At 42.4% G+C, this 15,448-nt stretch overlaps 1 protein-coding gene across 10 annotated transcripts in view; it reads left to right on the forward strand.

Moving 5' to 3' along the window:
* Positions 1-15,448, forward strand: part of SNX13 (sorting nexin 13) — a 598,803-nt gene that overhangs the window by 138,759 nt on the left and 444,596 nt on the right. For all 10 annotated transcript variants that reach the window (XM_086941899.1, XM_086941902.1, XM_086941894.1 and 7 more), the window contains one exon: positions 5,881-6,002. In XM_086941899.1, the coding sequence (XP_086798025.1) occupies positions 5,881-6,002 (122 nt within the window). The remainder of the gene's footprint in view (positions 1-5,880; positions 6,003-15,448) is intronic.

Genomic DNA, 15,448 nt, shown 5'->3' on the forward strand with positions numbered 1-15,448 from the left:
CTGGCATGCCGTGAATTCCCTGGACTATTGTCAACCTGCATCAAATGGCAGCATTCAAAAGGCGATGCTGCAGACCATTGGTCTTCACATCGCTGCTGGTATCTCCAGTATGCTTTGCCGACATCCGCCAGCAGGTCCACCCTGACATAGTCTTCCCTGTGGGCCTGCAACCAGGGGTGAAACGGAGGCCTCCACAGACTCTGCGGTGTGGTGGGGCACCTAGGGTAAAATAAAATTTGGGCGGCCCTCGGCCCTTAAGCCACACCATTGTGTACCGGCAGAATGCATGCACTGGCATGGAATATGAAACTGTTAAATGATCAGGAAAGCCACTCTGCTTTCCTGATGAGATACAGACTGAAATAAAAATCTGTGAAGTCATTATTGCTAGTAGACAGAGGTCCAGCGAAAGTGCATGGCATGGGAGTAACACAAGACCCTACAGCACAGGGGACCCTCCAGTCCTTTCTAGGGGCTCTTAACCCTTCTGGAGGCTGCCATTGAGGCCAAGACCATCAAATATCTTTCCAGTCTGGGAAACTATACCTTTACTAATCAAATTTTGCAAGGGGGGGGGGGGGGGGCATCATTTTGCATTTCGCCACTACCCACAACCTGTCCCAAGCCGACTTTGGCCCTGACTTATACTCTGACATTGAGGTCCATGCTTTCTATACTGACTCCGATCAATGGTCGATCCCGAACACCTATTGGACCCAGAACCTACATCAGCTTGACTCCAGCCCCTTTTATGTTAGGAAATAACAAAATTCCCAAATGATGGTTATGCAATTAGTTTCAAATCCGTTACCTTTGCCCCAATACTGCTACCAACAGAGGATTCATGCTGGTTTTGGTTCTTATTCCAATTCAGTGCAGGAGGTATCCAATGTCGCCCAAGATACTGGTGATGAAGAGGAATGTGACAGGTTGCTCTCACCTTGTTATACTGAGGATTTATCATACAGTGACTTACAAAATGCCATTGGGATCCAACTTTTGAGACTCACCTGGTGGGCCACCAGTAAAACAAAGCACATTTTGCTGTACTGGATTGAATTACATCTCAAATAGCAGAATGATAGTGCCAAGCAAGCGGAGCTACGTCTGAGTAATTTGTGCTATTTAATGAAGCCCTAACGTGATGCCTTTTCTCATGCCCACCAGTCAGTGGAAGTTGGAATGGAAAAGTCCACTGCATTGTAAAGACGTGAACCCCCTGCCAACTGTATCAACTGTATCGTTTGTATCCCTAATGCAGGCTTTTTTCCGTCATAGGCAAACACGGATCATGCATGTTTGCCACGGCATAGGCCTGTCTCATTAATTGCCATCTTGTTGGACTGGGAGGGGTGCCCAAAGTACTACCCTCATAGTAGTGGAATGATACTGCCTCCACCAGGAGTTAAACAGCACAAGCTCAGTGGTGGAGGATACTGTGTGATGAATAGTAGTAGTGAATGGGTCCATTTTGTCCAGCGTAATTGTCGTGAGGTCTACAGGGTTCACTCACCTTTTTTTAAAGTTCTGGTGCTGTGTGTTTAACGCACCCTTGGCCTACATCAGGTTGAGGTAGAAGTGCTTGTGTAGTGAAAACATAGTGAGTGCATGTGAACACGCATGCCATACACTACACAGAGGGTGCACTGTGGAACTGTGGGCACATGGGAAATGTGTTTGTGCTGGCAGAGGGTTTTTAAAGTGACACACTTTGGTGCAGTACAAAGAGACTAGTATTGAGCCGTGTGCGCAGACTGAGTGTGTGTGCTGCATGTGGAAATGCTAGTGCTAGCATGATACATGGGTACAACAATACTAGACAGTGGAATGTGCTTTAAATATATGCAGAGTGCCGAAATGCCTGCATTGGTACATTGCAAGGAGGACCTTGGTTTCCATTTTGGGAAGCCCTGGCCTGCCTGGTGAAAACATGAGTAGAGGAATCTTCCTCAGACAGAATTGTATGTTGCTCCATTCCTGTAACCTGTCCTGTAAACTTAGTAAGACATGCATGGGTGAGGAGAGTCTGGCTCTCCCTGTACATTTCAAAGGGCTCTTTGATTTAGTGACAGATCAAAAGGAAAGGGCCGGAAACATCTCGGAATGAGGGAGATGAGGCTTATAAGGGAATCATAGGGGTAGGGCTGAGGGCCCAGGATTAACCTTTGATGCATAGATCTCTGTGGCTGACAACCAGTTGTGAACTATAGTCACTCCCCTGAATCTTGTTGTGATAGACCAACATCTTTCGTAAGGAAGGTGGAAGGGGAGCGATGCCCATGTCAAAGAAGCAGGACCCCAGCATAAAACTTCAAATGTTCTGACCCTAAATCACATTTGGTATATGGAAATAACTAAAATTAGGGGAGTCTGAGACCCTATACTTTGTCATCTGCTGAGCAGCCAGCTGGGTTGCATGAGGAGACTCTCTCTGCAAGACGTGACCAAGACTAGGGGCCTAGCCTGCGATTCTCTCTGCTGGGCGAGGGTACACCACCCAGGGAAACCAAGATCACCTTCACTGGAGTTTGGAGCACCAGTACCTGCCAGGTAGCCCAGACCAGTGTGCCCATGAGTGAGAATAGCTTGTTGGAGGGAGCACCAATTCCCAACTAGAGTTTGGACTACTTCCCAAACCCATTTGGTACTACCAAAGACCGCACAACTGTCAGGTATGCTTTGAACCCAGACCCCTATGCTACAGGACTCGCCTATCCTGTGTTACCATAAAAGGGGAGTTTTCTGGCCTTTATCTGACAGTCTGGCCAATCTTCTCTCACCCTGGCTCAAGACCTCCATTTCACTCTAGGCATCCTGGTGTAGCTCAGTGTCACTAGCCCAAACTACAGGATGTTTGGGACGCTGCTACATATTTTGTCTGAGTGGTCAAGACATTATTATCTGTGGCAGAACCATTGGGGCCAGTTAAGAGAAATGGCTGATTCGCCGCTTGAATAAATTTAGTGTAGTCCTGCTGCAACATGAACTACGGGGGTTGCTGACACCACTTAACAATTTCCCCTCAGTTCAGGAAATTCGGGGGCTATTCTAGAGGGCTAGCCTGCAGACAACAGCCTTCCCAAACTACAGTGCGGCTAGCAATTCAGTCCTTTCAAGTTCAGCCTATATCTCAAGGCATCCTTGTATGCCAGAATTGCACTATATAAAAAATAAATTTGTTTAAAAAAAATGCTGTCTCTTCTCTGACTGCTGGGCAGCTGCAGTGGAGATACATAATTGATTGTGTGTTGATGCTATGCGCAAATGTTGCAGTGATATGATTCGTGAACATATGTGGCCAAATGTCTTCTAAATTAGGTCTCTCATCCACTGCATGTGCTCTCGTTTGCGAGAAGTATTTTATATAACAAGGGGCTTGCAGCTCTTTCTTAAATTAGTTTCAGCCACACTGCAAAGCATCCGTGCTACTGTACACCATGGCTATACAATATTGCAGAAGAAAATAGCTCTCATAGGCGAGACCCATTGGCTTTGCCAGTGCGCGTTTTTAATTGGGAACAGTTACATTTGCATGATGCTGTTGAGAATTGAACTCGGCATTGAATTCTTTAGAAAATTTTGAAATCTAAGTTTATGGTATGAGTCATGGCCACGTAGCAAGAAAGTGCACAAGTGCATGCTAGAGATTAAAGTTAGTTGGATTTTTAACATGGATTTCCGAGCTGATTTTGATCCTGTGTTCATTTAGTCTGGGTTTATTTAATCGGTAATCGTTTTGCACAGCTGATTGGCCCCTATGTTTTTAGTGGTGTTAATGTCTAAAATTACTATCCATAAGTAATGCTTCAAAATTTCGACTTGTGCTTGTTTAATGCTTTTAATGCTATTTTATTATTGCTCAATTATGTGCTAATTCCTAGTTGTGTTGATCAAATTCAAAACATATCTGTGTGCGTTTAGTGGAATTGGGAGGAGGAAGACTTTATTAAAGTATTCGTAAGAACGTGGCTGTTATTACTTTAAGGATGACCTCAGCCGACAGGCTCGCAAGTTTTGCATTGATCCTACAAATGTCCAGAGTGAGATCAGAGACCTTGTTCTTTATGAATGGCCGTTAGACCTCGAGGAGCTTTTGTCAGATATGCATGTGCCGATGTAAGTCTATAAAAAGGTGTAGTCAACTTGCTTGAAAGAGCACTTTTTCAGCTTTGGCCTTGTATTTTTGGAAGTTCAGTACTTTAGTTTTTGATTTATTCGCTGCTCGTTTATTCTGTTCGTTGTAACTAAGCAGTTCTTCCAATGCATGCAGTAAGCCTAGTTGGGCCTTGTACAGCATCATTTTGGCATATTGCAGGCTTGGAATCTTTTGAATTAGAATTCTTGGTGGAAAAGAGACTTCTCTGGCTAATGCTGATGCAAAGTCTGCTGTATAGCGTGAGAATAACAATGGGGTGTGTATGCATCCCTGTTAAGTCCAGTGTTTGTTACAATAGGTTCTGTGAAATGATTACCAGGACCTGTTCTAGTGCCAACACAAGTGTCCGTGTAAAGTGACTTTATTCCATTCAGCAGTGACTGCGGAATGCCCCCGTCAGTCGAGTTTTCTTTTCCCAAAGTATGTTCTAATCACTCTTGGTAAATGCGGCTGTGAAATGTACAAAGCACTCGGAGAGGGTGGTCCTCAGTCAGTCTTGCCATTGTCCAGTGCCACCTGTGCAGGACCTTATAATAGCTAAACTCTAGTCTAGCTTCATGAAAGAATTTATCAGGTGTCCGTAGCAGTTCGCTCCAGTTCTTCATCTTATAAGTCCGACCAAGCCTCTCAGTCCATTTCTGGAGGTCTTGAGCCAGGGGGAAAAAGATTGGTCAGATGGTCCGATAGTGCAGTTAAGTGGTAAAACGCATTGTAGAGGTCTGTGGAGCATGCTGACAAGCCACTATGTCCGCTGACCCTTCTGTGGGACTCCCCTCCAGGGGGATGCCCTCCAATACTTTTATGGTTTGTTCCTTCAGTGCACTTTTTCGTTCCTGCCAATCGCAAGCCTTCCCACACCGTCAGTCTGGTGCATGTGCATTAAAACCTACCTGAAGGGAAGGAATTCACCCTGGGTTTCCTGGTCATTGAAAGGGAAAAAGGAAGGAGGTAAGGAAAAAGCACAAAATGTTCAGGATCGCAGCCTTGAAATGTGGTGTAACGGACAGTGGGTGATACTGTTTAGCGGTAGATGATCTATGATATGGAGAGTTTACCTGATAGCTTGTAAGCCTCTTTTCGCTAAACACGTAAGCAAGTTAGAAACACAAATATGCGTTTTGGCTCCTGTTTTTTGTTGAGTACTCTGCTTTGCTAGTCTAATTTTTCTGTGTCCTCAATTCCCTCAGAGGTGACCACCTGATTATGAAGATCCTTTCGGTACAGTTTCAAAGCAGTCTTCGTCCCTTTAGGTTTCTTTACTTTCAATGCAGAGGGCCTGTTCAGATGGTAGAGTATTAGAAATGAAGAAATGACAATTGTCTGTGAAGAAACTCTGTACCCACATTCACCTCCTGGCGTTCCTCTTTAACTGTTGATTGAAAAACAGAGCTGTTGCATTTATCACTGCATTCCATTACAAGAAGGTAATATTTCTGAGCTTTCCCGACATAAAGCACTCCTTTGACCTGTGCAAACAGAACATTATACTGCATTCCACGTGGGCATAATGTGTTGCTGTGGACAGAAATGCCGTTCAACATTGGATATGGCACAACACCTATTTGCAAGCGTATGTATCTACACTACTTTGGTACGGGACAAAATGTGCAGTAGTATAGTCTCAGAATGTATAGAAACTGAATATAAATATGTATTACTTTCTGATTGGCTATGGTTCATTGTTCAATATTCTACAAGGCTTATTATTGTTTTTGTATTCATAGGTAATCCAGTTTTCCCTGAGAGATTATGTTCAGTATTGGTATTACACATTAAGCGAGGATGAATCCTTTCTCCTTGAAATCAGGCAAACTCTTCAAAATGCACTAATTCGGTTTTCTACAAGGTAAGTTAGTAATTTTGAGAAATCTAGATTATGTCAGTAGATTTAAGTATTTATTTAAGGGCCCAGGCTACAAATTGTACTATGAGAAATACTGATGTTACCTGACTTAGTTTGCGTTAATGGTTTAGTGGTCTTTATTTTATAACACAAATGAGAAATAGTGTATTTAAGACAAATATTGTAGTCCCTGACCTCCTTGAGAGCGCAGTGGAAATAAAACATTTCTATGTGTTAATAGCACTTTTGTGATTGATACATATCCTTTATAATTCTTTCACAGAAACATGGTTCAAGTGGTTTAAATGTTAATTTTCCTGGACATATTCAAAAGATTCAAAAAGCCAGGACTTGATAGAATGAAAGTAAATGCGGCATAAGAGATCCAAAACTGAAAAAAACCTTTTTTTAATATAGATTTAGAATGACTAAAGACGGATAAAGATAGTGTAGTTATTCTGCATTTGAAACATAGGGTTGAACTGAAGAGCGGTGTTCAAAAGGAAACAGGCCATAGATTCAGAAAAGTCCATTTGGAGCATTAATTAGTCTAGTTTGTTGGGTACAGACACAAGCACTCCCACCTCTGTGGGTGTGTTGCAGGGCGTGGTAAAGAGTAGCAAGTTGATCACTGAATGTTATGTTATTGAATACTTTGTTATCCACCATAAGATTAGAGGAGCTGAGCCAGGAACATTAAATTCACACATCTGAAGCGAATTGACATGCAGCAAAACTTCACCCGCTAGATTACCTGCTTGATCATTATCAGAATTAGGGCTAACCAGTCTATGGGTGTAGTGTATTGTATTGCATGTATGTCACTGGTCCTCGTGCTGCAGTGCCGTGCGAGGACACATGTATACTCTTGAATGGTGTTCCATGTTCGGATGCCGCCGTCCTGCTCATGGATTTCAGCAACAATAGTCAGTTGCTTGGTGTCCTGGAGCGGATTGGGGGCGTCTGTTCGTGGGTGCTTCCACTATAAAGAATAAATCTACATCAAGTACATTTTCTGACGTCTCTGGAGTTATTTATACTACAATTGGCAACGAGGGGGTCAAGAACTCCATTTTCAAGCACCCACCGACGGATTTTGTTTTTTCTTACCTCTGCATCTCTTCTACTCTCAGTGCTCTGCCTATTTCTACAGCTGTGTTGGATGAAGTCTCCTTCCTGCTTGGATCTTCACATTTTGGCATTTTCATTATTTCTGGTGATTTCGTGGCGTTTTCCTCTGTAACCTGGCAACAGAGAGGTACGTCACACACACATCGCCAGCGTTCTAGCATGACTCATCCTTGTCTACGCTTGTTTCAGCACGCAAACGTGAGTCGGCTTCTCTTGCCTCACTTTACTAAGTCAGCGCACAAGCGTCAGGCGGCCATCTTTCGGGTTGCTTAGTAACCCAGTCAAACGCTAGTGCTGCGCTGATGCTGGAACTTCGGCTGTAATCGGGACACATTTAATTTCAAGGTATGATCCTTCCAATATTTACTTTGGTGACAGGCACACCATTTTCTTGTTTTTAAAAGACTTTCTGGCCTGCACCCTTCTGATTTTCTTAACGGTGACAGTTACACCTGCAGCTTGCATCTTTTCACGGTGACAAGCACACCTGGTTTATACAGTCATTCTTCGAGTTTTCAGTGGTGGACTGATATAGTATTATAGAATAATTCACATTAATTAATATTGTGAAAATACTTTTACATTGTTATTTTACTGACTTTTCATTACGTTATTTATTTATTTATTTAGCTTTGGTCTAAGGTTATTTCAGTCATGGCCTCTTCGCAAAAGTTTGCTCAACCTCATCCTTTCTTACAACATCCTGGAAAGCCAAACATTCCTTGGCGCCAATGGGTTAAGGCTTTTGCAAATCATATTGTGGCTATTGATGCTGTCAAATTTAGTCCTGAAAGGAAAGTAGCAATTCTTTATGGTTGTTTAGGTGTTTCGGCACAAAATGTTTTTAAAAATCTTCCTAAGTTTCGAACTCCTACCGGAGAGGCTGATGTTGCAGACCATTGGGATGAATACAAGGAGGCTTTATATCGTCTTGCACAGCATCATGATGAGGAGCCAAACATTATGCTCGAGAGACATAATTTCTTTAACAACTTAGCTGCTTCGAACGTTCAGCACCCAGTGCTGAATGTTTGAATAACGAGCGCTGGCCTGTCGGCCAACGGTCGTGTGCACCACTGGGAAGGTAGCGCTCGCGACGACCGTTGGCCGACGGCATCGCTTAAGGGTTTAAAAGAAGACAACGCGATGATGAGTCAGTGGAAGAGTATATTGCGCAATTTAGAGTGTTGGCTTCAACATGTGAGTTTGAAGCAAATCCAGATATTTATAATCTGGATCAATTTGTTTTTACCTGTCACTCACAGAAAATTCAAGAGCGTTTTTGAGTTGCAGAAAACCAACTCTTAAAGAGACTATTGACATTGCGAAGAGTATTGAGAGGTCCATCACCACTTCCAGAGTTCTTCAACAAGATCAGTTTCGTACTCATGGTCCAAGTTCTTCGCAGGATAACATAAATTCTGTTAATGTAGTGAATGTTTACAAACCTATTAAACAAATGTTTAGAAAACCTAATAATACTGTTTGTTACAGATGCGGATCGAAGTCACATCTTGGTAATAATCCCACTAGTCTTGCCCTTGGGAAAAGGTGTGTATTGTGTAAGAAGTTGGGTCACTTTCAAGGCTCATGTAGATCTATTAAAAGACCTACAGGATCTAGGGTCAACATCATTGACTGTTCTGAATATGTAGAGGATTGTGTAGATCAATTTCAAGATATGGTAGTTTCCATTGAGTGTAGTTCAATTTTTACTCAGAAATTAGTCAAAGGCCCTCTAGGTACTTCACTTTTTGGTAATGTTGTGATCCCTATAATAGCAGATTCTGGATCTCCTATAACGATCTTGTCGGATGTTGTGTTTTATGAAAAATAGAACAATTCTGTTTCTTTGTTCAAAACTGATGTCAACCCGAAAGCATTTGGTGAATTTGATATAGACATGCTAGGCTATTTTAATTCTAGGTTAGAGTGTTTGGAAAGGTCTATTATCACAAAGATATATGTTGCTGTCAATTGACGCAACATAATTGGGTGGCAAGACCTCGCCAAAATGGGTTTATATTTTATTCCTGGTTCTGAAAACCCAATTGCAGTAGGTGAACCTCCTCAAGGTTATGTTCCCATTCCACCTTTGAAGTCTGAGTGTTTAGCTCTTGTTGACCATGGTTCTGATATTAAACAAATTTTGAAAACATTTCCTAATGTTTTTTCAGACAAACCAGGTACTGTTAAGGGTTTTCAGCATCAGATCAGGCTAAAGTCTGACTCAACCAGTGGTTCATAAGGTTCGACCTGTACCAATCAGTGCAAAGGATGAGCTCAAGTCTGTTCTTGATTCCTTATGTGTTAAAGGTATCATTGCACCCTCCAACTCTTCGGAATGGGTTTCTCCCATTGTAATTGTTCGGAAAATAAATGGCAAGGTCAGGTTATGCACTGATTTGCGCACATTAAATAAGAATATTTTAGTTGAATGCCACCCCCTGCCCAAAATTCATGATCTATTTGCTAACTTAGGGAGTGCGAAATATTTTTCCATCATTGATTTACGTTCAGCCTACCATCAGGTACCATTGACCAAGGATTGTCAGGAGCTTACCACGTTTGTTACTCCTTTTGGCGTTTACAAATATCTGAAACTTCCTTTTGGCTTGGCCTCTGCGGCCAGTGTGTTCCAGAAGATTATGGACAATCTTTTTCCGAACATGCCCGGAGTCCAAGCCTACCAGGATGATATCTTGGTCTTTTCTGCTGATTGGGATTCACATTTGTCAAAGTTGACCTCTGTTTTGTGTAAACTTGATGAGTCTGGCATGACAGTCAGAGCTGATAAGTGTAAATTTGGTACTCCGTCATTAGAGTATTTAGGTCATACTTTGTCCCCAAATGGCATCAAACCCAAAACTTCTCTTGTCAAAGCTATTGCTCATGCCCCTCCACCCAAAGATAAAGATGCCCTTCGCTCTTTTCTAGGCCTAGCAGTATATTATGCTCGCTTTGTTAAAGGGTATGCACAAATTGTGGAACCACTACGTGCTCTTTTAAGTAAAGGGTCAACATTTGAATGGTCAGTGGATATTGCTTCTGCTTTTGATCAAGTTAAAAACATGATTGTTGAGGCTCGAGCTTTACACCCGTTTCATGATTCTTCCAGATGTTTTTTAATGGTAGATGCCAGTTTGACGGGTTTAGGAACTGTTTTAGGCCAATGGGTTTCAGGAAAAGAGCATACTATAGCTTTTTCTTCTTCAAAACTTGAAGATTCAGAGACACATTATAATAGTATTGAACGCGAATCACTCGCTTGTGTGTGGGCTATAGAGAAATTCAAGAACTATATTTGGGGACATGAGTTTGATTTGTTTACTGACCATAAACCTCACTCAGTTGCTCAACGGTGATGGTCTTGGTAAAACTTCTTCCTGGCTGGTCAGACTGTTGTCTAAATTGCATGAATTTCATTTTTGCATAAAACATATTTCTGGAGGAAAAAACCTCAGAGCTGACTGTTTGTTGCGCATGGCTTTGCAGGATTCTTCTGGAGCTGAGGAAGCTGAGGATATTGAATGTGTAGTTTCTGCCCTTGATGCCACTGAGTTTTGTCCTTGTATTACTGAACAGTCTTGGTTTGAAGCATACAAGAAGGATGAAAATGTGAAGCTGGTAGCACAATATATATCTAAAGGTTGGCCAGAAAGCAGGCAACTTTCTAATGAATTAAAAGCTTTTGCCATGGTGGCTTCTGAGTTATCTTTAGTCAATAATTTGATTATAAGACATGATGTTTTTGTACCTCCTTCTAGTATCAGAAATGATATTATTCAATTTGCGCACCAAGGTCATTTTGGAATCACAAAGACTTCTCAACTTATTAAGTTGCATTATTGGTGGCCCTCCGTTGAATCTCAGGTTAAGTTCTTCATTGATTCTTGTCGTGAGTGTTTACTTTCTGACAAAAAATGAAAGGTCATGAACACCCCCCCTTCATCCTGTTTCTTTCCCAGAGAAACCTTGGGAGAAGGTTGGATTAGATTTTTCCGGTCCTTCTGATATACTTTCTCATGAAATGAAGTATCTTATTTTATTGATTGACTATCATTCCAAATGGGTATATCATAGGTTTTGGGATTCACCTAGTTCCACTAATGCTGTGAAATTTCTTAGAAACTTGTTTTTAATTGAAGGTTCTCCCTCTACAATGGTTCTCATTTTACTTCGGAGAAGTTCTCTTCGTTTTTAAATGAACCTGATGTTGTTCATTATAAAGTGGCTCTTTATTCTCCTACATCTAATGGTTTAGTGGAGAGAGCCAACAGGTTAGTCAAGGATGCTATTCAAACAGCCATTTCCTCTCACAAAGATGTTCAAGATTTTCTTGAGACTAAGTTGTGGTCCTATAACATTTCCCCACATTGTACCACAGGTGCCTCCCCATTTTCACTGTTAAGGAATAGACATGTTCATACCAAGTTATGTCCCAATTGGTTAACTCATAAAAATAATTGTAAAGCTGATAATGGGAAATTTACAGACAGGGTTTTGAAAGAGAATCTTGACAATCAAAAGTTGACTGACAGGGTTTTGCAGAAGCAGAATCTTATGAAAACTAAACATGATTTTGGTAAGGCTTTTGTTTCATGTGATTTGAAAGAGGGTGATTGGGTTCTTATTAAAAGTCCCAAGAAGGTTATTAAAGGGTCCTCAAAATTTTCCACTCCTGTTCAAGTTACATCAGTCAGTAAAGCCTCTGCTTTACTTGGCAGCAGAGGTTGGTGGAATAAGAGGGCTTTGGTACATGTGTCCATCTCTCAGGCACGTTCATTACTCAGTTTGACTACAGATGAGTTTGAACACTGTGATTGGGCTTTTTGGCTTAAAGTTCCAATCTCAAGTAGTTCAAATATGACTACATCGAGTTGTTCTACCAATCATTCTTTGTCTGGTCCATCCACTTCTAATTCAACTTCTGAAGGTATTGAAAGTAATGTACAGAGTTGTTCTACCAATCATTCTTTGTTGTCTGATCCATCCACTTCTACTTCAACTTCTGAAGGTATTGATAGTAGTGTTCAATCTGCTTCAGAATTGGGAGTCCGATGCAGGAGATTACCTGCAAAACTTAATGATTATGTCTTCTGTAAACATTTTGTTTTTCTGTTTGTGTTAATTTTATTTTGTTTTGCTGAAGATTGAATTTTGTTTTCTTTGGAAAGGGGGAGAAGATGTAGTGCATTGTATTGCATGTATATCACTGGTTCTCGTGCTGCAGTGCCGTGCGAGGACACATGTATACTCTTGAATGGTGTTCCATGTTCGGATGCCGCCGTCCTGCTCTTGGATCCCAGCAACGTTAGTCAGTTGCTTGGTGTCCTGGAGCGGAGCAGGGGCTTCTGGTCGTGGGTGCTTCCACTATAAAGAATAAATCTACATCAAGAACACTTCCTGACGTCTCTGGAGTTATTTATACTACAATGGGTCACCTCCCCAACCCATCAGAGCTTCAAAGAGGTTGTAACAAAAGCAACACAAACAATATCCATAATTGAAGACAAGGAAACCCTGGTTAAAAGGGCACATGGCTGGCCCGTGCTCAATGACTATAAAGTTCTTAAACCACAAACTTATTTAAGCCCAGTTTTTAAAATGAAGACAAAAGAAAAATTCTTAAGGCTACGTTTTGGCATTTTACTGATCCTCCTGCACCTGCCCCCCTTGGAAAAGGACATCAGGAGAGCATACTTGCCGCCTGTGTTGAATGGGAAGTGAGGATCTTGTGCATGTCATCTGGACCCAAGTTTAATGGACATTAGACGCACTCTACTTCGTCCAACTTTTAACCAAAGCGGTATTCGGACTTGCTGGCAGGCAGTGAAGCTATGCTTGAATCCAACCATAACTATACCCAGCATCTACAAAGACCCCAAAGTTCAGTAATCAAATAAAAATGAACCATGTTACAATAATAAATACCAGGTCAGCAGACCTACATATACAAAACTTCATAAAGACACACCTGGAATCCAACTCACCCTTTAAAAACACATGTCCAGTTGAGGAACTATACGTCTACTTCTAAGCTGGAGTCCTGCTCAGGTCCATCAGAACTTGTCCCATGAGTATGAAAGCGCTCCCACACCAAGACCCAAGTCCCAATATCATTCAACACTTTGCCATCAGTTCTAGTGAGCCAAATGTGCTTCTCCTTGGCTACTACCCACTCCTACATATTCCTGACCCACATGAGTAACTTAGGGGCACAGGTGCCCATCCAGCTAATAGCCACTTCATGCTTCTCTAGGAGGATTGCTAATTTCGCAAATCTGTACGACATTTTATTGCCCACAGGTTGTGGCATCGCTCCCAGCACACACCTCCCGGGAAACAAGCCAGTTGGGAGTCTAGTGGTAGCATCTATTCGTTGAACTACTTCACCCCCTAACCCCCAGTAGGCCCCATCGCCCCACAGGCCCATCAGCATGGTAATATAGCTCGCAATTCATTTTCCCTAATTCGTGGATTAAAGGTCTGATATAAAGGTTGAATAGGTGGGGAGACAGGGAGGAACCCTGGGGGACCCCACACTCTACCTGTACTGCTAGGTAATGGCTCAATTAAAATTTAGAGTTGCATTGAATGGTATATGTTGACTGCATATAATATGCACTAGGGCGTCAGCAGTAGAAGAAAAACATATATCACTTGATAACAGCATTTCTATATGAGGACAGTTTACATGCAGTGTAATGTCATTTCTTTTCCTTTTTTCCTCTCCATATTTTTTTCTTTTTTATAAAATTCTCTTGGCTTTTAAAAATCTCAGACAGGCAGTTTTAATACAAGAAATTAACAGAGAGAGATTTATCTCCCCCGCCTCATAAAATAGCAATTTTGGGTCCGTGGCAGTCACATTATACTTTCTGTGAGGAGATCCTCTCACTTAGCTCTATCCTGAGATTCCCACGCCAATATGAATACATTTATTCTCACCCCTTTCGCTCCCCCTCCCTATCTCCGTGTCAAAATGTCTTGTGTTTCTGCCAAATTGTATTGTTTATATGCATCCTAGAGATCGCAGGGTGTCCCTATTGCCCACCTACTAACAACCATCCATCAATTAGTACAACCGGGGTATTCCCGCCTCCTATGCATTCGTATTCTCAGACTCACCCTGGGCCTGTGGGTCGCGTAAACCCACCAGCATAGATGTCCATGCTTTGAGATAGTCCTCAAGATTTTCTTCCTTTCGGGCCACTTCCGCAGTTGGCCACTAACAGATTTTTCAGCCGTGCCTCAGCTAGTGGGAGCGTGGGGTGCAATTACTTTATCGTGATGCATCTTTTTGCTAGTACCAGCCCCAAAAGGACAAATATTTTGCTCAACTTATTTTGGGAGCAGGAAGCTTCCCCATCAGCACTGTGTGAACCTCTCTGGGTACCACCCACCCTGTATCTCCCTTCAAACGTGCATGTATAGTTTCCCAGTAGGGTTTAGGGGTTGGACAGGTCCATACTATATGCCAACGTTCAGCCTCTGTAGCGCCACATCGGGGGCATGCTCCTGAACTTTCCGGACAGATTATGGATATATCTGATGGATATGATCGTACTGTTACTGTTTACTTTGCCTTTTCTTCTCAATTAATGGTTCCGGTTAGGCTCGTTCTTAAGTGCTATGAATCACGCCGTCATATTGCTTACATCTTGAACCTATTTGTATCGATTGCTCTTGTCCCTCATTTTGTCCACTACCTACCGCAACTGTGAAATGCTCTGATGCCCCCCTGGGTCATGTTCGCACTATGCAAAACTTTATAAATAAATAAATACAAAGCGTCCACGGGGTAAGTAAAGTCTGATGTACAAAATTGTATTGAACAAGCTTAAACCGTCCGTTATAAAGCAACCATTTTCTTAAAGGTCTCCCATCCCTGGCACCCACCCTCCTTTCATCTCAGGACTGACATGGAGTCCACTATGCACAGGAAGGGCTTCACCAACCACAATGGCATGTCCAGGGCATAGGGTGCGCGCAGCACCACTCTCCAGGCCGCGGACTCCCATACAGCGGCCACATGCTGTATAATCTAAAGAAAAGAAGTGGGAACTTCAGAGCCAAGCATCAGTAGTTTTGGTAAGGACCAGTCACCGTGCGTGCCTGCCTGGAACTGCTTTTCCCATTTATCGTCATCATCCAGCCAGTGGACCGCATGTTGGAGTTAAGAGGCCATGTAATAGAGCTCCAGGCAGGGTACCTCAAGCCACCCATTTCCCCATGTCCTCTGTAGCATTGTTAGACGTACAGGTTTATGCTTGGAGCCCACAGGAGATCCACCAGCAGCCCATCTAGTGTTTGGA

Source organism: Lissotriton vulgaris, chromosome 10, assembly GCF_964263255.1.
Source record: "Lissotriton vulgaris chromosome 10, aLisVul1.2, whole genome shotgun sequence".
Classification (NCBI taxonomy): Eukaryota; Metazoa; Chordata; class Amphibia; order Caudata; family Salamandridae; genus Lissotriton; species Lissotriton vulgaris.